Source organism: Mycteria americana, chromosome 2, assembly GCF_035582795.1.
Source record: "Mycteria americana isolate JAX WOST 10 ecotype Jacksonville Zoo and Gardens chromosome 2, USCA_MyAme_1.0, whole genome shotgun sequence".
NCBI classification, from domain to species: Eukaryota; Metazoa; Chordata; class Aves; order Ciconiiformes; family Ciconiidae; genus Mycteria; species Mycteria americana.
Window position 1 is genome coordinate 78,521,927 of NC_134366.1, and position 22,025 is coordinate 78,543,951.

Sequence of the window (22,025 nt, forward strand, 5' to 3'; positions counted from 1 at the left end):
TTTACCTAGGGATAAAATCTCTCAAACATTGTAAGATCATGATCCATGCACATCTGAAATGATCCTAGGTGAATACCATAGAAAAATATTTTCTATTATATTATGTTTTGGCAGCCACCGAAAAATTGAAGTGCAATGTTTTGCAGCATTTTAGTTGTTTGAAACTGATGCATAAGTCTTTGGTGATGTACTTTTTTAGCTACAATTTATACACAGAGCCTTCTAGAACCAGGCAGCCAAAATGCATTTTTCCATGTGGAGTTTATAGCTGCTTTATACATTCAAAGCCATGCTGAGGCGTAGTCTGCTGGTGAACCTACCCTTGAAATTCTCATCTTGATATATGAACCACTGCTATCTGATGGACAAATGCAGGAGTAAATGAAGTTACAAGCAGCCAAGCTAATACTGGAGAGATTATTTTAACTACAGCACAGCATCTGCAAATACAGCCTGGGCTAAGGAGAAGTAGTGATTCAAACTACGTGGAAAGTATGACTTGCAGTGTTAAGGACAGCCGAGGCAATGAAAAGTTTGACGCAGATGCTAACAACTTGAAGCAGCCAGTTTTTGATTAGTTTATCAATCTATCAATGAATTTCCTCATAAATCTTCAGCCATTTCGTCCCATGTGTACAAAGTAGTAACATTTTTAACACTGTGGCTACTTCTGCACAGCAAGGAGCTGAAGGCTTTATTTTGGTCAAGAGTTGCTCTGGGGCAGCAGCTCAAGCCTGTAACCTGTGGGTCAGTTCAGAGAAGGAGCAACCTGATGGTGACCAAGTTTGAGATCTCTTTGCAAAGCCAGTGTGGAAGGAATAGACCAGCTGAACAACCCTGTTCTCTCCCTGTCTCTAGCTCAGGCAAATGAACAGTTTTTCTAACTGTGCTTAAATGAGCATATGTATCTTTTCATCAAATATTTTTCAAACGTGAATCGTAAATTATCTCTGTTTTTTTAGCAATAATTTCCCGCGAAAAGGCTTTTGAAAATGTTCTCTCTCTTCTTTTGCTCTTTTTCCACAAAACATGTGCTAATGAGGCCAACGTCTTCCGCCAAAACTGAGTTCACTTAATACGTTTCCTCACAAAAATAACAAACACAAAAACCAAAGAGGATATTTTGATGAATCTCTGCATGGTTATCTTTGTGAACCGAACGTTTGTACTCCTTTTTTGATCTATAAAAACTATCTCTCTAAACCCAGAGGATCCTGAGACAGGAATGTACAGTCTTCCCAGGATGTAAACTTGCGCTGCTCCTGTGAAAGCAGTAAAGCAGATGATTTATACCAGCTGAGCATATGGCCCTGTTGTGTACAACACAGCATCGAGGGGAACAAGCGATGCTGCATCTTCTGCTGTTGGCAATGTTTCCTTTTCCAGCTCTTCCTGGAGTTTCTCTCTCCTAGCCAAACCTGTAATGTTACAGTAAATTTAAATGTAAATATTGTTTTGTTTTTGCAGTTAATAGTTGTAGGTCAAATCACTTTTCATTAGGCTTGTAAGATGCTACATGAAGAGATTGTGTACCCTAAGGTAATGGTTTGGGTTGTTTATATCTACTGTACACTTCCCCCTACATGATTTTGGATTGTATCCTGTTGTAATTAAATAAAAAACCCACCCTACTTCCTGTGTGTTGGTGGCACCGAGGTGATTTAAGTACTCGGGAGGCTCAACAATTAAAGTCATTAAACAATGAGTAGTGAGCAAAACTGAAAATTTTAATAGCCTTAGTTTTATCTTTCCTTTTCTGGTCTTCATTAGAGAATGAGAGACTTCAAAGGGGATTGAAAAAAAAAATATTTTAACTGCTTTCATGTCTTAGGATGGACAAGGAGAAAAACAAATAACTATATATGGCAGTTTCTTGCAGAGAAAGGCACAGAGAACTATAAAAACATGCACTTCCACACAGAAATATGAGGCAAGAAAGATAAAGTCAGATGTGGACAACCTGGTATCTGTCATTTCTTAGTGATCCTAATGTGGAGAAATGAGCAAAAATAGTCATCTATTATTTATGACCCAAACTAGTATTAGTACCGTAGCAGATATCAATGAGAAGATCTGTTTTTTACGTAGCGTCATGAATTAAACTGAAAAAAGGACACAGCTTCTCTTTAAGGTCGACTTGATGAGTGGGATTTATTTTTATTTATGTGCAGCAGGTACCCTTTGGTTCTGCATATGGCACTGCAGTGAAATCAGGGGAATGATGTGGGTGAGAGCAGAGCCGGACCCAATTAATTAGGCAGGAGCCGCACACACACACCTGGGGGAGGAATCCGATCCTCTGGGGTGAGTGGGAGGAAGATGAAGTGCTCAGTGTGGCTCTGCCTAAAACTCCCTTTCAATTGCAGTTATTCCTCCTCTTCCTCAGGAGCGAAAGCCAAAGTTGTTCCAAATCCCAGTTCCTTTAAGATTGGCAGGGAGCGAAGTGACCATGGAAATGCAGAGTGCCCCTTTTTAAAATTATTTAAGGAACAAGCTGCACGTGCTAAATTTGTCCCTGTATGCAGATGTTGCTCTTGAGGAGAGTTTTCCTGGTAATGGCACTTGGAACCCACCAGTTGTTCTACTGCTGTTATTTATTACTGTTCATTTTATGGCATGAATTATTGTCTTAAAATGTTGGTGGGCCAAACACGTTAACTGAGAAGGTACTAGCCGGTGAATGAACTCCCATTTGCTACGAGATAACCTGCCACTTTTGTTTCAAGCAGCCTGTGTCGCCAGTGAAGATTTTCCAGACTCCGTGATGCCTGTCAGCTCCAGTAAGGCACGTGACCTTCACAGGGAGCTTGAAGATGAAGTGATTCCTTCATATATCGAACAGTTTGAGAGAGATGTTCAGGATGACATAATTCTGCTTGGCAGCTTTTCACTGGAACAGGTCAGAGTTAAGAACTATAAGACAATTTTATCGCTTGCTTCATAACATGATGCTGGCTTGTTAACCTTGTACACCCCAATTCTATTTCACTGCCCAGCGATACATATATTGAAAGGGGAAAAGATAACCCATTTCATTGGCTTGCGTTATGTGACTGGCACTTTGCTTAAGCTAACAGCAGGACCTTTATCTTTGTCTCCATTTCAATGTGAATAAAAATAGATTGCCTTCGTTGCTTCTTTCCTAAACAGTGGAGTGTCTCTGACTGCTCTGTAGTAAGTATTGCAATTGAGTTTCAATCAAGAGCCTAAGCTTAGGACATCTCTCTCTGCCAAATTTAACAGAGGCTTATTCATCTACCAATGAGCAAGTTCAGATTGGAGCCGAAGGATATTTAGTGATATTCATTGTACAGAGGATAAGATTATTCCCAAATTATAAATATGTTGTGTTTTTCAGAGTAGCAAACTTTCCTATGGTTTTCTGTTTGTCATTTCATAGTCTAAAGAGACAAGGTCGGGTTCATGTTGACAAAGGCACAAGTTTTCAGGGCTGAAATGATACTTGTGGACACCTAACTACCATTTGTCCCTTTGAAAAATCTTGTACCAAGACTAGGGGACAGGAAAAGAGATTAATTGATGAATCTATCATTTTTAATTAGCAACATGAGAACAGTGCACTGTCTCTGATGGGCTTAAAATAGGTTATCCAGTGACTGATGGTGATCTAAGCTTTCTTTTATTTTCAGAGGAAGTTTTTAGAATTTTTTCATTGCAGGACTAAACCTCATCACTGCCTTCTGTATGTTGGTGAGGGAACAATTCCCTTCCTTGCTGCTTCCCTCTAAATCCTTGTGTAGCTGTATTTCCTTCCTGCGGACTTTTTTGTAGCTGTATGCATCATGCATAGAAGATGGTTTGGGCAATATTGTTCAGAGATCATGAAATGGGAGGGAAACATGAGGGAAAAGGACTCGGATGGTACTAAGAGCATCACCTGCCTCAGGGGACTGAGGGAGCAGGAACCTGGGAACAAGTGAACAGAGAGTGCTGCACCTTTCCGGAAGACTTTATAATATGTTGAGAGTTTACACTTTAACTAAGTTTGGGCTATTTGGATGCCCCCAAAGATTCCTGAGGCTCTGTGACACCTGAAGGAACACAATAGATTTGTCAATCCTTTGTTTACCCTCCCTTTAAACATGGTCACTGGGAGACTGGTTGTCTTAGACTATTTTTGGAGGTGTTCAGCAACGCTTGTTCCCTAGACAGGAGCAAGCTATCTGGTCATCCCAAAACAGCATTCTGCTTTGTAACTGACAACTGCATATGTGAATCCACATATAATGCAATATAATATTGCGTTTCTTGCTTATTTTCTTCCAAAAGAAAGAAACTCCTCATTTAATGTGATTGATTGAGCTGGTCTACCATGAGCTTACAGATAGGGACTCAATACTTTATACTGCACAGAAGAGGTCCTGAATGCTTGTGTTTTCTGTCCCTTCCTCCCATACATCTCTAACTTCAGTTGTCTGTGCCCTGTTTAGGAATTCAGTCATACTGACATGGTATCAGCTGTCACATCTGCACCCTGCAATGCGGAAGGTAACAGGAGGATCACTGTAAAATCTATATTGGCTTCTAAATCAGTGATGTATATGTCCACCCTTTCCTTGGAAGCACATAGAAATGGTGTGTTCAGTCGCTTTGAACAGAAAATAGAAGGTGACATTGGAAGTAAGGGCTGCAAACGCACACCTCTTACATCATAGTGGTATTCAAAGACATCTAACAATAATGTGAGCATGCTTATTCTTCTTTAATTGACCTTCTTTATTCTTTAACAGACTGTCTTTACTCTTTGATCTGTGTATATACCCCTACAGCACTGCAGTGTTGATGCCTTTCCGCAGCGGCTACAGGTTCAGTGTTAGACTTGCTGCCATGGTCTTCAGAATCTGTCACTGCCATCTTTGGGACACTGCCAGCTTTTGTGGTTTGAGTGTATATTTATTGGTTTGAAAAAGTCTTTAATTTGCCACATGGCATTTACTTCTTATTCAGAAAAAAAACCTTTCCCTTCCTTTTGCAGGTTTAGTGAGTAGCAGATGTACTTTAGCCAGCATAATTTATGATTAGCTAATTTAATCTGCCATAATGACATAAAGTGAGCCTGAAACAAGCTTCTATCAATTTTGCCGTTAGAGGTAACATAATATTTTCAAATGTCTACCAAACTGAGTAATTATCCCTCGGGCTGAGTGAAGGAGTCTAATAGACATCTCTCTCACATTCCTTTGCTTTGACAAAATGAAAAAAAGACACGGGAAAGCAAGAGTTAAAAATAGCAAGTGAGAATTTACAGTACATGAGACTGGTTTTATAAGCGAGGTTCAGAAACACCCTTGAGTTGCTGCTGTTTCTTTTTAGGCTGCCAAAAATTCTCTCCAATGAGGCACCTGATTTGCACTAGAGCTTTGCTGGCAGCATTGGCATGAAGAGGACAGCTATGTATTAACTATCTATGCTTTAGTTCATTGCGTTTCTTCTCTGCTTTGTAGCTCTACAGTAAATGGGTGGCTTTTGATTAAGCAGCAGCTCAGTGCATGAGATCACAATGATTAAAAGTTTTTGAAAGAGCAGATGCGCTTTCCAAAATAATAATAATAATTTAAAAAAAAGGTTTATGCAAGATTTTAGCTCTGGAACTTTAAGCTGCATCGTTACTTACTTCATGTTCTGTTTCGTAAATGCAAAAGCTGATAGTTGAGGTTGGCAAGAAATAAATAAGGGGAGATCTGACAGATTCTTGTAAAGAAAGCATTAAGCAGATGTCCATGTTCTGTTAACAAACACATTAAAGAATATTAAATTTGGAAAGCAGTACTGTTTCCTGTGGCCTACCATGTAGGCCTACAGATTTCAAAAGCCCTAATGACATTTGCTTTTAATAAAGAAAATTAAAATCTATCGAGAGAAAATAATAACTTAGGGACTGTGTTGTGGTAGAAGCTGAGCAGGTACAACCAAGGCAGGGTATGCAGAATGCCGCAGAAAACCATCTGTCATGAGACAATGCAGGGACACATGCTTATGGGCAGAACTTGATCTTACAGATCAGAGAAACATGCAAGGAAAGACGTGACATAATGTTGGCTTAACGTGTTTGATTAAAGGCAAGATGCTTTCAAAACATGAGAGACTGTGCCGAGGATGAAGCAAACACTGGTGATTGGGGTGAGATAGCACTTGATGGGCCCTTGGCAACATGATCTTGCCAGTCATTAATTCAAATGCCGTGGAAAAGTACCAGCTCTAGGATTTCGTGCTGTTTCTGAACTGAGACAATAAAAGTGATTACTCAGTTTTATTTGGGTTGTCTCAGAAGAAATTATTAGTGGGGCAATTGTAAGGATCAATACTGCTCCAGAAGTCAAGAACATCTTCCCTGCTTGCCTATCTTCTTCCTGCAACTTGGTCGGTATTCTTAACTAAACATAATTTGTTCACAACCTCCATCTCCCTCTACAGGATTCAGCCCTCTGCGCTGCGCGTAACATCTTGCAGGACTTGGTCATTACAACTATAATAATCAGTTTTGATCCATGACCTCAATGTGAGTTACTCAAGAGCCTCTGAAAGTAAAGTGCAAGTTTTGCTCTTCAGTACCAGCAGTTGAGTTATAGTAGTAAGAAATGAGCTATTTGTTGCAGGTGGATGGTAATAAAATGTTGCCTTTCATCAAGAGATTTACCTTTTGCTTAAACGAAGGTTAATGCCTCTGGGTATTAGACCTAATATTCTTACAGGGTCAATGTCATCACTGCTCTGACTCCTTGCCAAGTCACAGAGAGATCAATTTATATGATGATGGAGTGATCAGTTTTTCTTTGGTTAATGGTGGATAACCTGTGGGTAAAATTTGGTACTATGTAAGATGATGACAAATCTACCCTCCAACCAGGAATTTAATTAGTGGGATCAGGCCTTGGTCATATAAAACACCAATGCACATGTGCTTGCATGTTCTCCCCCATTGGATAATACCGTCATTTGTATCCCGATGGTACCTGCAGACCTCCCCTCAGCAAAGCCATAGCCTACTTAAGCATTGTACAATCTTGTGTGATCTTTCTTTGTGATACTTGTGTGAATATGTGCACCTAAGAGCAATGCAGAATTGAAGGTGACCTTTCCTCAGCTGAAACCTGGCTAGTTCTTTTTGACATTTGCCAAGATATGAAATGACTGTGATGTTCAAATGAGTCATTTTTTTTGTTTATTGAGAATTGCAGGTCAAGAATACAAAAGCTGGCAATGTTTCTTTTACACCATGTCTTAAAAGTGGGTGACTTCATTTTCGGTGAGCTACCTATATGCTATGCTCATTATTTGAGTGTCAAAGCATCTCTACAGTCTATTAGTATAATGTTTTCCATTTCATTTATGTGATATAATAGGAATTATGAGTATCTCAGTTTTACAGAGGAAGAACAAGGGCACAGATAGACTGAAATCTACACCTGTCAGAAGTGCTTAGGACCTAATTCCCTTTTGGAACCTGTCATTAGGCCAGGCTCATAGAATTCATTATAGTCCTGCCAGGTAGACTGCTCCTGGACTGGTGCAAAAGCACTACACTGAAACCTATGTTTGAAGGGAAAAAACACAAGGTGAACTTCCCAAAGCCTGGGGTATTGGGCTTCTGGCCCTTGGACTTCTGACGTCCTGCCTAGTGAGTGTCTGTGGTCCTCAGATGTATGTCAGCACCCACCCAGCAGATCCAAAGCCTGACCAAGATGCCAGTATGTGTAGTTAGGGGACTTCTCTACCTTGTAGGCTGGCAACCTAAAATTTCTATCTTTGTTCTATCAGGTTTGCCCCTGCTTCCTCAGTGGGAAGCCTGGGAACCCTTCCAATTTCTAAGGTTCCTCCTCGTTTCTTCTAGACACTCAGATATACACATCTTTTTTTTTTTTTTTTTTTTTTAGAGGTGGGGGGGATGGAAGGAGAAGCATGGAAATGAATGTCAACATAAGAACAACTGTGGAAAAGGTGGTTTATATGTTTATAAAGGGCCTGTCACTGTGCTGTCACAAAACCCTTAACATTGATATAGCTGCTTTTTGTAATTCTCCTTTGATTGCTTTGTTCAGGAATTATGTGGATTTTAAGTCAAGTAAATATTTAGATGGAAGTAGTGAAAATCTTCTATATTTCTTGTATTTTTCACTAAAAAGGAGTTCACTTAGTTTTTACTGTGTTCTTTCATTCTTTAAGATCAGAAGGGCAATTAAACAACTAAAGCAATTCTTGATATCCTATTGAGCTGGAACAATGAATCCTACAGCTACTGTAAATGATGATACTGCATTTGCTGCTGCTTAAGGTAATCTGACTGGTCAGCTCTCTGGCTCATTATCCTTATATAAACTCCAGTAAGGAAGTCTATTTCTATGGTTCAATAAACAGAGGCAATTGGAAAGATTCTTCAAAGAGAATCAGTGATTGCCAAATCCTGTTGAAGTTTAAGTGACTTCATCAAGTACTGACTACCTGTTAAAAAGAAGCAGAACTCAGGTGAGGATTGTAAGGAAAGAGAGAGCATGACTGATGTAAAGAGGCACGAACCTGCAAAAATAAATACACTGAAACCAAATTTTTAGTTGCTCATGTGTTCTCCAGAATGACTTTTTTTTTTTCCCCAGGAAGGTTTTATTTGTATTTTTAATACATTTGGAGCAAAACTGTAGTCACAGGTGTAGCTAGGTCTACTGTTGGTTAACTTTTATGACAGGAGACTCCTTAGCAGTATTAATAGACTACACAGATTTTATGAGCTACAGATAAATGTATTGCTGTAAATGTTGTAATGTTTTTGCTTCTGCAGTCTTACAGTAGAGCTGAATTTGTCACGTGGAACCTCTGCTGGATGGTACTTTTGAACTCTACTTCATAGAACAGATTAATTCAGGTGAAGAAGGACCAGACCTCTGGAGGCTGTCTAGTCCAACCTCCTGCTCAAAGCAGGGCTAACTTTGAGGTATATCGGGCTTTCCATGTGCAATCTGAGTTTTTAAGGGCTTTGGAGTTGTTCACACCAGTTTGTTAGTGAGAAACACAACCAGCTCATCTGTAAGTTAAGAGGGGTAGAAATACTGGGAAAGACAGTCCAGTTGCATTACATGCACGCTTACTTGCTTAGTGCAAAGGTGGGAAATCATTACTGTCGCTCAGCCTGCTGGCAATCTGTTAGCACAGTTGGTTTCTCTCATGACTATGCTAGACCCTTAGATGAGATGCAGCTTTCAGGACTAGGTGGTTACAATGAGAACATATACTAAAGTGCATATATTCACTCAAAGGTGTGTCAGCATAGTACGATGTTATGATACAATTGCTCATGTCAGTATTCAAATCAGAGAAGAAGGGCTTACATTTCAGCTGAAAATGTGAAATGACTTCCACCTATAACTTTCAGCAGAGATATGGAGCAGGATGTGGGCTTGCAGCAGGAGATCCAATACTCGATACAGAAAAATCATTAGGCATGGCAACTTGTCATTTCCACTGTTGCGTTTAAGACAATCATATAGTAAACTGTACTTAAAGCATTGTTTCCCTCTCTGTAATTTTCATATACTAATTGTAAGTGAATGTCTCTTTTAATTATAAAGCATTCAAGTGCATGTCTGCACACTTGAAACAGAAGATGATGTGAAAGCCTCTACAAATGGAAGTTACTGGATAAAGCCAAAGCCTGTGCTTTTAGATTACAGCTATGGAGACAAATTTGTGAGGCAATGCTTTATTGACAGTCAGAAAAAAGAATGGGGACTCAGAAAGATGGGATAGACTGTAACCCCAGACCTAAACATCAGTTTTTATGGGGCTGTAACAAGCAAATTAGTTATTATGAGTCAGTTTTCCCTATCTACAAGACAGACCTAAAATTAGATACCTGCTTTAGGGAAGAGTAAGAGGATTAAAGGAGTAAAGTTTCATGAGGGGCTTTGAAAAGGCTATAGAAATAATAAAAACATTCTGTGCTGAAATTAACAAACATTTTTAAATTGAGGAAGAATGGGGAAAAACCACAAAAAATGTCCCAGTATTTCCAATCGGTATTTCCTTTCAGTTTCTCTTCAGTTGTTTGTGCCATGATTTGCTGTCAGTATCCAGAAAGTAGAAAAGATTGTAAAATGCTGAAGTTCATTACATAGCTCATGAACATTTTTTCTTTTTTGTTTTTAATGTAAACTATTCATTTTAGATCCATAGATTGGCATAGTTCACTTGGTTTCCACTGGCATTGCTTGTGCTACGTGAGTTTATATCGGAGGGAATGTGTTCCCTAATAAAGTGTGGTTAGCATCTTCCATTATATCTTGTTAGCATCTTCTATTATATCTTGTTATTTAGGCTTAAATTACCTGAAGCTTCTTAGTAGCTGGTGATTTCTAGGCTAATCTGGAGACATCTGAACTTGCGGAGCTTTGACAGGCCGGCCATTTCTGCTTGAAGTCTCTTCATCAATGGCAAATGCCATTTCAGCATTGTATATTTTCAGCGCTCGGCTATGGTTGTCAGTAACTCTGATAAATCGCCTTGCATTAACTTACAACAGCCTGTAGATTCTGATGAGGCCATCAGAGCTTTATGACCTTGAAGCTACATCTTCTCAACTGTGAAATAAGAAGCATCTGAAGGAGTACCTGGTGGTTCTGAAGAAACTACAGGTGGTCTCTCTGTGAACAGCAAGACAGAAATGAGAAAGGCGAGTCCTCTGTTTTGAGGCTGAAGAGGCAAAATCTTTGTTTTGCAGAAGTTCTGCAACAGACATCCCTCCAGAGTTTCCTCAGTGCATCTTAAGAAAGGTGATTCAAGTTCTTTAATTTGATAGTACTATCATCTTGGATCAAAGTCCTGAATAAAAATATGTCTGAATTTTGAGGAAGTTCAGGAGCTTGCTTTTCACACCTACTTTACAGCCAGATCTAGTTTCCATAACTGTTCAAAATTAGTGTCTTTAATATATACATCTTATAAAAGGGTCCACCTTGGTAGCAGGATACTGCCTTCCCATGTTGGTTGGTAGCTCAGTCTTCACTACATTGTAGAGATAATGCAATGCTTTACAAATTTATCAAAATGATCAGCCTATAATGTTGTCACTAAATGTATCTGTATTAGTCAGTGTAATAAGGCTGTAGCATGACTAAAGTAAATCTCACTTTGTGTTCTGCAGTATCAATTTTAAAAGAGAGTATGAGTTCTTTCTTTTCCTAGCTGTTACAAATGGCTCCATTGTCTGAGTTTTTAATTTTATGCTCATGAACAGTAAATTGGTTTAATTTTCTATTTGGAAGGAAAGTCGTGGGGGGGTTGCTTTGTTGCTCTTTCTCTTTCCCTTTTAAAAACATGTCTGAGAGTTTGTGGCACATTTTTGGCAGGGTGCACCGTGAATAATTCTACCATGTGTCCAGGATTTTGACACAACTTTACCTCCTGGTTTGTGGCCATCTCCGAGACAAGGTCACCCAAATTCCAACATGCAAAGGGCAGTGCAATTTTCAGAGCAGGCATTATCAAGCTACCAGACTCTTTGCTTTGAATGAAGGGCACTCATCCCACTTACCTCTCAATGCCTCACTTCCCTGTGATCTCTCTGTAGTTAACGTGGAGAGGATAAGCCTCTCCAAATCTCACTTTGCCTGAAAGGAATGTTAACCTTCTTGCAATATTTTTTTTTTCTTCATCTCAAATGGTTCTTCATTTTTTTACTTGTTTTGTGGTATACAGTGCTCTAGATGTTGAAAGTCACTGGGAGTGAATCTCCACACAGCAGCCAGAGTGTGAAGGAGGTGGACTAGGTGGCACTGGTGGGACTAGAGACATGGGTTTTGTTTCTAATCCTGCTGACACTTTGCCTGGTGAGCTCAGGCAAGTTACTTCTCACTGGCATCTCAGTTCTCCCATCTGTAAAAATGGAGTGGACAGGATTTCCATCACTAGAAAACACTTTGGGATGCAGAGATGGAAATCCTAGGTAAAAGCTTTTATTTGGGTGTTTGTTTATGGCTGGAAAGACAGCACTACCTGTACTGTGATGTACCAATGTGTTTTCTCAAGGAGTGGAACGAAGGGGAAGCACCGGGATCCTCTGCATGTGGGATCCCTGTGGGCGGTGGGAGGCTGCTGGACACCCCGCTGGTGGTGTGTCCATGCTGCCCCTGCTGTGCCCTGACCTGGTGAGGAGGACTTGTGGAAGGTGGACCCCCACAGCACTCCTCTCAGGGAGTACAATTCCATCAGGGCTAGGGCTCAACCGGCTGTTTCAAATCACAATGGGGTGAGTACCTCACCAGAAGGTTATAAAACCAGTGCTAGGTCTGACCAAAAAGGGGAGGGTAAATACTTTTCCTAAATGCTCCATTTTTACTAAACAATAGACAACCAATTCCGTTTTGCTTCAAAGCTTTGCTGATTTTTGTGGGCTTTCTCCTAAGAGGAAAGGATGTGTTTGGGTGAGGTTTTGTTTAATTTTTTCCAAATTGAAAATTACTATAGGAATCAAGTCGTACCATTTGTGAAGTAGTTTCACAGTGAAAATAGCCAGTCAGCACTGATTAATAGCATTGAGTCAGGTTCTTGTTTTTGCCTGCAGTAGAAACAATACTTACCATTGTGTGTCTCTAGGCTGAGCCCAGACTGAAAGACCTTTTTCAAACACTGGTCTTGATCACGCTCTCTGAAATCAGTAGACGGGCCATTTGTGTAATTAGACCTCAAGACAGCCGATGAAGAAACTGAGAAAGATGTGTGAAGGAGTTGGCTCATAGCTAGAGAAGCGCCTGGTATCTGCCTTCAAACGACACGCCGCTTTCTCCAGTATATCCCAGGCCAGCTCTGAAGGATATCCAGTGGTTCCCAGATTTTAGTAACTTTTTTTCTGAAGGGGCCCTCAATGTCTATATTGACTTGAAGCTAAACCACATTTCACGCTTTCTTGTTGGGAACGCCCGTTGTCAACAATGGGTCATTTTTACAGTCTAGACAATGCTGGTGTCATGATGAGAAACAAGCGCTTAGCTATGTGTGCAATGGTATATGCCATTGAGAAAAAGCACTTGGGTTTATTCCAGTAAACCTCTGATTCAAGGGATATTGCAGCAATGATTATTCCACATTTAAAAAAAATTATATGGGCTGCTCTGTTTTTGAAAACTTACACATTTTTTCCTCTATTAAATTGCTTCCTGGTGATGGAAATGTCTGAGATTTTTTTTCTACTGCATCTACTTTCCTTTAGCTTGCACACCCCTGAGGTAATTAGTGTAGGTTAAAATTTACATAACTGACTTTGGGGTTTTGCAAATAGGAAAGATGGAAATTTATTCAAGGTGGTGAATAATTCATTTTAAAGCAAGTTTCCTGTTTTTTTTAATCATGTAGAAGATGTATTACAGACTCATAGAGGTTTTCTGAATAGGACCCTAAGCATTGAATTTGTGATATATTTTATTTCTTAGTGTAGGTAAAGAAATATTAACCATGACTCATTGCGCTTTTCCTGTTCAATAAGATTTGAATAAACTTAACAAATTTATTAGGTAGATGATAGAGCTTTTTAAAAATTATCATGACACACTGTGACAAATATTTTACTAGGATCCAGAAGAAATAGTTTTAAATCATATTCCCATTGCCACTTCAGAGGCAGAGAGATGGAAAACAGTGCAGTTCATACAGAGAACCGCGATTCATATTTTCTTTTGAATATTCATTATTTAATTAAGATTAGGAAGATAAACAAGGGGATTGGATAGCTATGGGAGTCTGGTAATATAATCAATTAAAAAAAAAAAAAAAATCTCTACTTCTGGCTCAGCGTAAGTCTGTACTGGTAATGTCTGAATGGTGTTGTAATATTATGGTTACTTGATATTTTACCTAAAGTCAGTTTTCTATTTCGTGTTATTTCTTAATCTAAGTGCCCACCTCAGAAAAATTGCTATCCCAGACATCACCAGGAGTTGGATCCAGGAGACAAATTATGAACCAAGCCCCCCTCCTGCCTTCTGAACTTTAGCTTTAACTGCTTCAGCCCAGCTTTAAACTCCTTCCCATCTGCCACCAAACCCTGGAAATGCCTGATGTCTTTCAGTTGGTAGTTTTTGTCATTAAACTTTGTCAGGGACTTTGAGTTCTGTTTCTGGGCACCCTCCCAAATGCCCCAGCCATGGCAGACTGGCTCCTGCATCTTGCAGGGATGATGAACATCCCTGCTCCTTCCTTGCTGCTTCTGGGACCGGTCCCCTACGCCTGCGAGAGCATGTCCCCATGGGGCAGCCAGGGAGGAACAACCTGCTCTTTCTCTTGGCACGTTCCCTGGTGGCTGCAGTCCCCACCGGACTGCTGGAAGTGGCACGAGGGGGGTCCTATCACCCTAACCAGAAAGCTGCCAGCTCTGCTGGAACAGAGCTGGGACCGGAGCCAGCTCCCAGCCCTTCCTGGGGAAAGCGGCGTAGGTGGTGATTCACTGGGCTGGGGAAAGAAAATCAGTGCCAGCGTTTGTGGGAGAGGGAGAGAAATGAGTCCCGGTCCCTGCTCCAGGGACTCCTAGTGAACTCCAGCCCAAAGCTGTCCAGGAACAGGAGGGCTTGGTTCCTGCTAACCGAGGAGCAGTGGTGGAGGGAGCGTTGCCCATGACACAGCTGCCACGTGGAGAGCTGGAAGGTCTCACTTTGAGCTAGTTTGGTCATGTCACCTTTGTAATCATATACGTGTGATGCTTCACCAGGGCCTGGAGGATTTATTGCATCCATCCGAGGTTCTCTGCTGGGACTACCAACAAATCATACTGTATTTTAAGGCAACCATGTTGTCTCTGCTTTAATTTTACAGGGTTTAAACAAGTTATATTAAAAGCTAGTCATGCAGAGTTTTGTAATACGTTTTTTGTAGTCTGTTTTTATACTCTGATAATTTTCATTTTGGAAATAAGCAGGATGCTTTGCAAATAATTTTACTAATGCCTTAGTCTTCAACAGAGATTCCTAAGCTTCCTTGAAAACAGCCAGATATTTGTGAAAAAATCTAGGGATTTGGAAGAAAGGAGAGATTTCAACAGCCAGATATGGACCCTCCAATGAGGAATTTTCTCCATTGTCTATTACATTGTTTCCCTACCAAGATGTTTTTTGGCTTTGAGGCTTGATGAGAGTGGAAAGGGAATATAATTGTACACTGTTTAGATGACAGTATATGGTATAGAGTAGGAAGCCTCCTTGTATATTGGTAGTGTTGCATGCACATTTTATGATGATCTTGGGGACGCCAGTAGGAAGCACAAGATATGCCCTTGAATATTCAGCGAGATCTCTGAACAGTGTTGGTCAGGAAGAACAATTTTGTTTTCCTGAGTCTACAACCTTCAGCAGGGTTATTGTTTTCAGGTTTTGCACAGAGAACACAGTCCAAAAAGATGTGGATGCTGGCTTCTTGATGGACTGATTTTTTCAGCTTGTTATGCAAGAGTAAAATAACTTGAGGCCCTCCAGCTTTGTGCTGGAGAGCTGCAGAACCACGGTGGGAGAGGACTGTTCATGCAAGTTAGCCTCTTATGCGTTGCAACATCCAAAAATGCCAGTCCCTCTTACCAAACATTTAAAAACTGCTGTGGTGATACAAGGCCTCAAGATCTGGAGCAGATTTAAAGTGGGGCAGGTTGTGGGCTCTCTGGTAGTCTGTGACTAACTGTTTTGCATGTTATCTTTTGTTGTGAGTGTACAAACATGCTTATACGTGCATATACATATGTATGCATCTATGTGACTGTGTTAGATGTAGTAAAAATAAGGACTGTAGGGCACTACCATGCACAAATGTACATTGTAACAATCAAGCTTTTAAAACAAGATTAGAGCTCATTTTCCCTTGGAAATAATAGAGTAAACATATGGAAAAAAGTTATGGTGGCTGAAATTCCTAATTGTTTCTGAAAACCTTCAACCAGAAGACCTAAGGCAAACCTTTGGAGAATTGCAGATTTATGGCTTCTATTTCCATGTTCTTTCTGTACATTCGGAAACAAAATGTAGGTTTTTTCTTCCCCCTCCCCTTTTTTTTCTTTTTGGCATGTGGGACTCACAGCACCACAAGGAAGTCTCTCACCACAAGAAACAAAAGTTGCGAGCCAGGATTCATGAAGTCTTTCAAAGGTATGTCAGATAAGGGCTACTTTGTACTTCTATCTAATGTGCTTTCCTTCCAAAGGTCTTTTGGTGCTTTACAGATATTAACGAGTGGAACTTCTCCCAAACAAAGGACCTCAGGCCTAGAAAAATTAAGCCTGTGCTTTTGAAAGAGGCCTCTGTGTTGGATACCTCCATTTTCAGCTACCCAGCTTGGGCTGTAATTTTTAAGTGCTACACAGATTGCACTTCAAAAGGTGACCAAATGGCTTCTCCCAGCACCCTTCATCCCTGCCTCTGAATTACCCTTAGAGAGTGAAGGAAATATGAATTGGAGCAATGTTTTTGTGATCAAGCTATAGGTGACCTTCAGATAAATACATGCATGAAATTACCTGTAAAGAAATGAATGGAGGAAATAAATAACCCTCATGGATACAGCCAAGGAAGCTATGTTCTGCTGTGACAGCTGATGAGCATGCTGGTGAGCACAAAAGAGGCCTAACTTCACTGAATAAATTATTCTCTTGAATCTAATACCCAGCAAAAGGAGAGAAAGGAGAAAAATGTTGCAACCCGAAAAGAGATCAAATGCGGTTATTTAAATGTTTGATGTTCAGTAATGAAAACTGTTTACCTTCATAATTGTGTATTAGCAGCTAATAAAGGCAATAGATACAGTAGTTTAAAAGTAATAAAATCAACAACAAAGTGTATTTAATTTTAAATTGAATTGCAAGCAAATGGTTGTCCTAATGAACCCCTGTGTCAATGCAGCTCTAACCAAATTAAGTGAAATAATTTCCATCATGAGAAACTAAATAAGTACAAAGTTCCAAACAGACCATTCTTCTTGAGGAGAGAAGTTAACTTCTCAGATGTTTCAGCTCTACAAGTTAGCTAGAGACATTCAAGAAGCATCTTCTGTTACTTCTATTTAGGACAACTGGACCCAAGTTGACTTGACTGCAGCTCAAGGATAAAACCTCAAGGGTGGTTGACCCTGTGCTTCTTGTATTCAGTCCTTAGCACTTTTTGTCCTTAGTTCTCGTTGGTCCTGGCTTGGGCAAAATTCCCATGTATGTCTTTGGGACCAGCATCTACACAGACCTTCCAAGTGATTTAGCTATTGCCTGGGCATTTGCATGATGCAGTTCGACTGGTAGAGGAATCTGGAAAACAGCTTAGCTATGCACCAGTGGTAATTTTACTGCTGTAAATGTGTATATATGTTTCTTAAAAAAAAAAAAAAAAAGCATAGGCAAGGTCTGAGTAGAAACTGATTTGTAGTAATGTGCCGGGAACTTGGAGACAGACTGGGATGTTTAACATGATTTGCAGAGCCTCTGTAAATAGTTTTCTTGACAAAGAATCATGTTAATTGTACAAATGTGGAGGCTTCTCACATTATCACCTAGAATGTAAAGGAGGAAAAAGGAATGAAGACACTGGAATTGAATTTTCCAAAAGCAAGTCAGAAAATACTGAAGGAATGCTTCAGAAGTGCAGTCCAAGGAAATGTTGTTTTTGATTCTTCTTTTTTTTTTTTTTTTTTTAATGAACACCAAATTTTAGCATTTGCTTTTGTGGCTAAAAACTTAACTGAATACATGGCTTGGCAACATAAGAGAGTCTGTCCTCTGACTGCCTGTGTTGTAGATGCCCAAGCTAATCCTGAATTGCAACTGTACCTGATGCAGTGAGTTCTCTTTGGTCTGTATGACTCCTCTCAATACATTGCAGGCAGCTCCCTTGACCTGGGCTGGCCTTTGGCCATGAACAGCCTGCTCAGCCTCCAGCTCCTGGCAGTTGTCCTGTCTTTCTCTGTGCTCTGCTACCTGACCCAGCTCCACCTGCAAGGGTGGCTGGAGCACCACCAGTGCTGGCGCAGCTGACTGACCCTCCCCAGCCTTTTAAAGCAGGTTGTGGAAGGAAGAGCTGAAGCGTTTTGAAGCCAGCAGAACGTCTACAGATGTTTTTACTTCGGGCCATTTCTATTTAGATACTGGTGCCGAGCAGAGACAGAGGAATTGCTCGCGGTTCTGTGCCTGTTGAAAGATGGGATGGGATTCCAAAGCGTACAGCTTGATAATGCTTATTGTAGATGACTTAGTTTTGCATTTGCTCCTGCTGTGCTCTAGGAACAAGGCTTTCTCCATAGGGTACTGTGCCTTTTGTGTATCCTGTGCACTAAGGGCAGTGCTGGGGTATCCAGTGTAAGGCTGTTCTTATGCTATTTGCTGGAGTTCTGTGTTGCTACAGGGACCTCTCTTTAAAACAAAAAAAATCTTTGAGTTGATATGATTACCCCCAAAATTACTTTAACTACACAAGAATTTAACATATGAATGCCAAGGAAGGTTTAATGGTTCACATACAGCTGAAAATTTGTGTGCGTATATATACGTATATATGACATATAACTTTTATATATAGTTTTTGGTATATATAAAATAAGATCTTTTAGAAGATTTATAAATGATATAAGATTTATACATAAATTCATAAGGTTTTTTTTTTAAAGGGTAAGGTTTATATATATAAAATAAGATTTTTTTCAGTGGTTTAAAGCAACCCAATCCCCAATCCACCAATGGTTTCCAAAAACCCGTTCCAGTTTATTGAAGCTGTCAATTGATCCTGAAAGTGTTGACAGAGGCAATGACTTCTCACTTTAATATTCTTAACCTAGAACCTGAGCCCCAACACCAGACAGAGCTGATTATACATGGGCAGTGGAACTTTAGGTTCCTTATGTCTACCTGTGGCACAGACTGACAAATATTGGTTGTATTACTGGGGCTGTGACTGCATTTTTTTGTATGCCGCTTTTTGAAGCCTAGTCATTTGTCTGCTTAGCACACTTGTTTCCCCTGGGTCCCCTGCAAGGCTTATGATATATTCAAGGAGAACATCAAACCGCAATGTATTTCCAATGGCAAGTGCTTTCCGTATCTGCATGGTAGTTCATTTCTTTTCAGTTCTTCTTCCCTGTTCCCTTTCTCACTGCTACAGAGAGGGATGTCAGCTGTTGAAAGCAGAGGAGAATGAATGTGAAGAAGAAATGGTAGCCAGCTTTGGTAACCTTGCAGGTGTGACTACTGGATTAAATGGAGCAGCAGGACCTTGTGGGATGGTGAGGTTCTCCTTGAGTGCTCTTTTCCCTGGTGCAAACGGCTAAATGACTAGATCAATTGCATTGCATTATTATTTCTTTGTTTTTTTCTTTTCATAGTTTAAGAGGATAGAATTTAGCAGGTTTCAAAATACGCTTTCCAGCAGAAGTAACCATATGCTTAAAGAGAATGTCTAAAGCTATTAATGATGAATCATTTGGGCATGGCGAGAGTTCTTCAAAACAGTTTGTCAGCGCTGGCCAAGCAAAGTCTTTCAGCAGGAGATGAGACAGCTATGCCACCATGCAAATGAGACAGGCTTGAAATATGATGAATCTTCTATCTCCTTTTCCTACTCGACTGACACTCGCTTTGAGGAAGGTTGTAAATGCAAGAGAGATTGTGGTATAATTCCTCAGACTGGCGTTTCTGCCCCCCAGTCACTATTCGATTATCTTCCAAATTGCTGTGTTTCAGAGAGATAAAGATTTTTTATGGCTTGCTGACTTGAAACAACCAGAAGAGCCAGAAAAGAGATGGCTAACCGGCCATGCATAGTAATTCCATTGGTAAATGACAAAATCTTTGTTTGTATGACATTTCCAAAATTACTACAGAAGATGAATCTAAAATACAAAATGTCACATTTGGCATGCAAAACTATCACAATATATTTCAGTATAAAATTCATAGAGGCGTTTAATTTAGAATGTGTTTAATAACGAAGTCTGCCTGCATCAGTAATCCTGCCTTGAGGTTTAAAAGGATTGTCTTATTTATTCACATAATGTTAATTTTTTTATATATGATTCAGAAACCAAAAATATTAAGGTTAAATCTTCATTGTTAATTAAGATTTTCTAATTAAGCTGAAAATAATTGTCATTCAGATTAGTTGTTAAGTATGGTTTGTGTTGAGAAACAAAAGAAGTTTAGCAAATTCAACTGTTTATTTAACTGCTTAATTTAATTCTAGAAGCTTTCTATCTATATGGAAATATGCTATCATCTCTTCCAAAATAAATCCAAGACAGGATTAAAGAAGAGATTATTAGCTACTGTAGGCTTAAAATGTGAGACTACTAAACCTAGTAGTCAAGGTAGCCATTTGATTCTGAAGTGTGGCATGGGTTCTTGTATCACATTGCATTAAAAGAAGACGACCTAGCACTAGTGTTTTCTCAAAATAATGGAAGACGTTGATTCCTTGGGGAAAAAAAAATCATTGCTGATTTGAAGCACTAAATAATTAATTATTGCAGAAGCAATTTTATCCATTGAAGTCAACACTGGAGCCAAACTGGGACTCCCTGTTATGTGCCTGATCCAGCAGATTGCATTTGGGCAGCACTGCAGTATCCGCTGGCATAGTGGGACGGACCCTACACCTTTACTGCGGCAAGGCTTGTAAGGATCGTACTGCTGTGTCTGTCCCCTCTGCCAACCTCCGCCCTATAAGCTGAGTGTACAAGGAAAGCACTAGAAAGACATTTCTGATATGTAGCACAGCATTTATTCCATACTAAACATTCTGTAACTCAGACTACACCTTGTCAACAGCAAGCAGCAGATGTTTCCTTTCGTCTGGACTTGGAATAAAGGTGCCTGTAGGGATTTGTTATTAAACTCTACACGTGTTGCACTTTCATTACTATTTTTAAGAGAATCTGATTATATGATAATCAGAAGGTGAAAGGATAGTCTGTACATTACACACCACTAATAGCTTTGGCAAGGCTAATAATTAGGGTAAAAACATGGCCTGCCCTGTCTTTCACTCCGTGCCTGCAGCCTGCTCATCACATCACATATTGTGCCTGTCTTGCAAGCATACTATATTTTTGAAGGTGGTGTTTTCCAGTTAATTCTGCCTTGTTATTGCAGACTGACGGCTTCTGGTGGTGTACTTCAACAGCTCCACCTTCCCCCCAAGGATGCCGAACATTTTATTAGTAGTATTTGTACTATTTTTTTATCTGTCATCTCTACGACTTTTGGCCTCCCTAATTGCAGATCCTTGGTTAGCAATAGGTAATTGCAGGCTGAACAAGAAGCATGTTGTCTGCTTTTCGGTAGGTTTCTTCTTGAAGAAATTTGTTCTTGCTAATTGTATGGTTAAAGTCGGCTCAATCCAGGTCAGTAACTCAGAGCCTTCTCCCTAGGTCGACTGCTCCAAGATACCGCAGCAGATAGAAATTCATGTCAAATGCCTGAGGGGAGTCAAAGATAAGGTCCCTAAAGGCCACTACACCCTCAAAGTTTCTGTTCTCAGCCGCTTAGGTGGTGGCTTGCTGGAGTGCCCCAAACTGAAGGAGCAGCCTCGGGCCAGGACAACGCTGCCTGTTAGTCATGATGGAAACTTCTACAACACTGAAATCTACTTCGGACAAAGTATACAGACAGTAAGCAACCTTCTTAAATAAGCTGTCTTTGCTTTGAAAGTTAAAACACATCCACTCTTTCTCCTTCAGGCTTATATATTTAATGCATTCCATCATGTTCATAATTTATTTAATAATTTAAGGTGCAATTTAGGAAGGTGCAATTTTTTTTCCCCTAGGTTAACCCTCATCACTCACTCTAAAAGTGCCAAAAATACACTACATCATATAGTGTTGTCAGCTAATTTTATATTTTACTTTTATTCTCTCTTGTCTATGCAGCTTGTCAGCTATGTAATTTGATTTCTGTAAAGTAGCTTTAGAATAATAAATGAACAAGTGGGTGTATATGAACACATGAATGCCCAAATCCTTCTGTGAGTTTTTAGCTCCATTGACCCCCATTTGCCAAAAAAACAGCATTTGGA

General features: G+C 39.9%; 2 protein-coding genes across 2 annotated transcripts in view; both read left to right on the forward strand.

Annotated features, from left to right (window-relative positions):
- LOC142406496 (orofacial cleft 1 candidate gene 1 protein homolog) overlaps window positions 1-4,769 on the forward strand; it is a 29,851-nt gene extending 25,082 nt beyond the window's left edge. The window contains exons 6-7 of the mRNA XM_075495444.1: window positions 2,730-2,899; window positions 4,752-4,769. Coding sequence (XP_075351559.1) covers window positions 2,730-2,899; window positions 4,752-4,769 — 188 coding nt within the window. The remainder of the gene's footprint in view (window positions 1-2,729; window positions 2,900-4,751) is intronic.
- An 11,275-nt stretch (window positions 4,770-16,044) lies between these two features.
- The window catches only part of LOC142406497 (uncharacterized), a 114,768-nt gene continuing 108,787 nt past the window's right edge, over window positions 16,045-22,025 (forward strand). Inside the window, exons 1-3 of the mRNA XM_075495445.1 lie at window positions 16,045-16,127; window positions 19,116-19,236; window positions 21,379-21,618. Coding sequence (XP_075351560.1) covers window positions 16,045-16,127; window positions 19,116-19,236; window positions 21,379-21,618 — 444 coding nt within the window. The remainder of the gene's footprint in view (window positions 16,128-19,115; window positions 19,237-21,378; window positions 21,619-22,025) is intronic.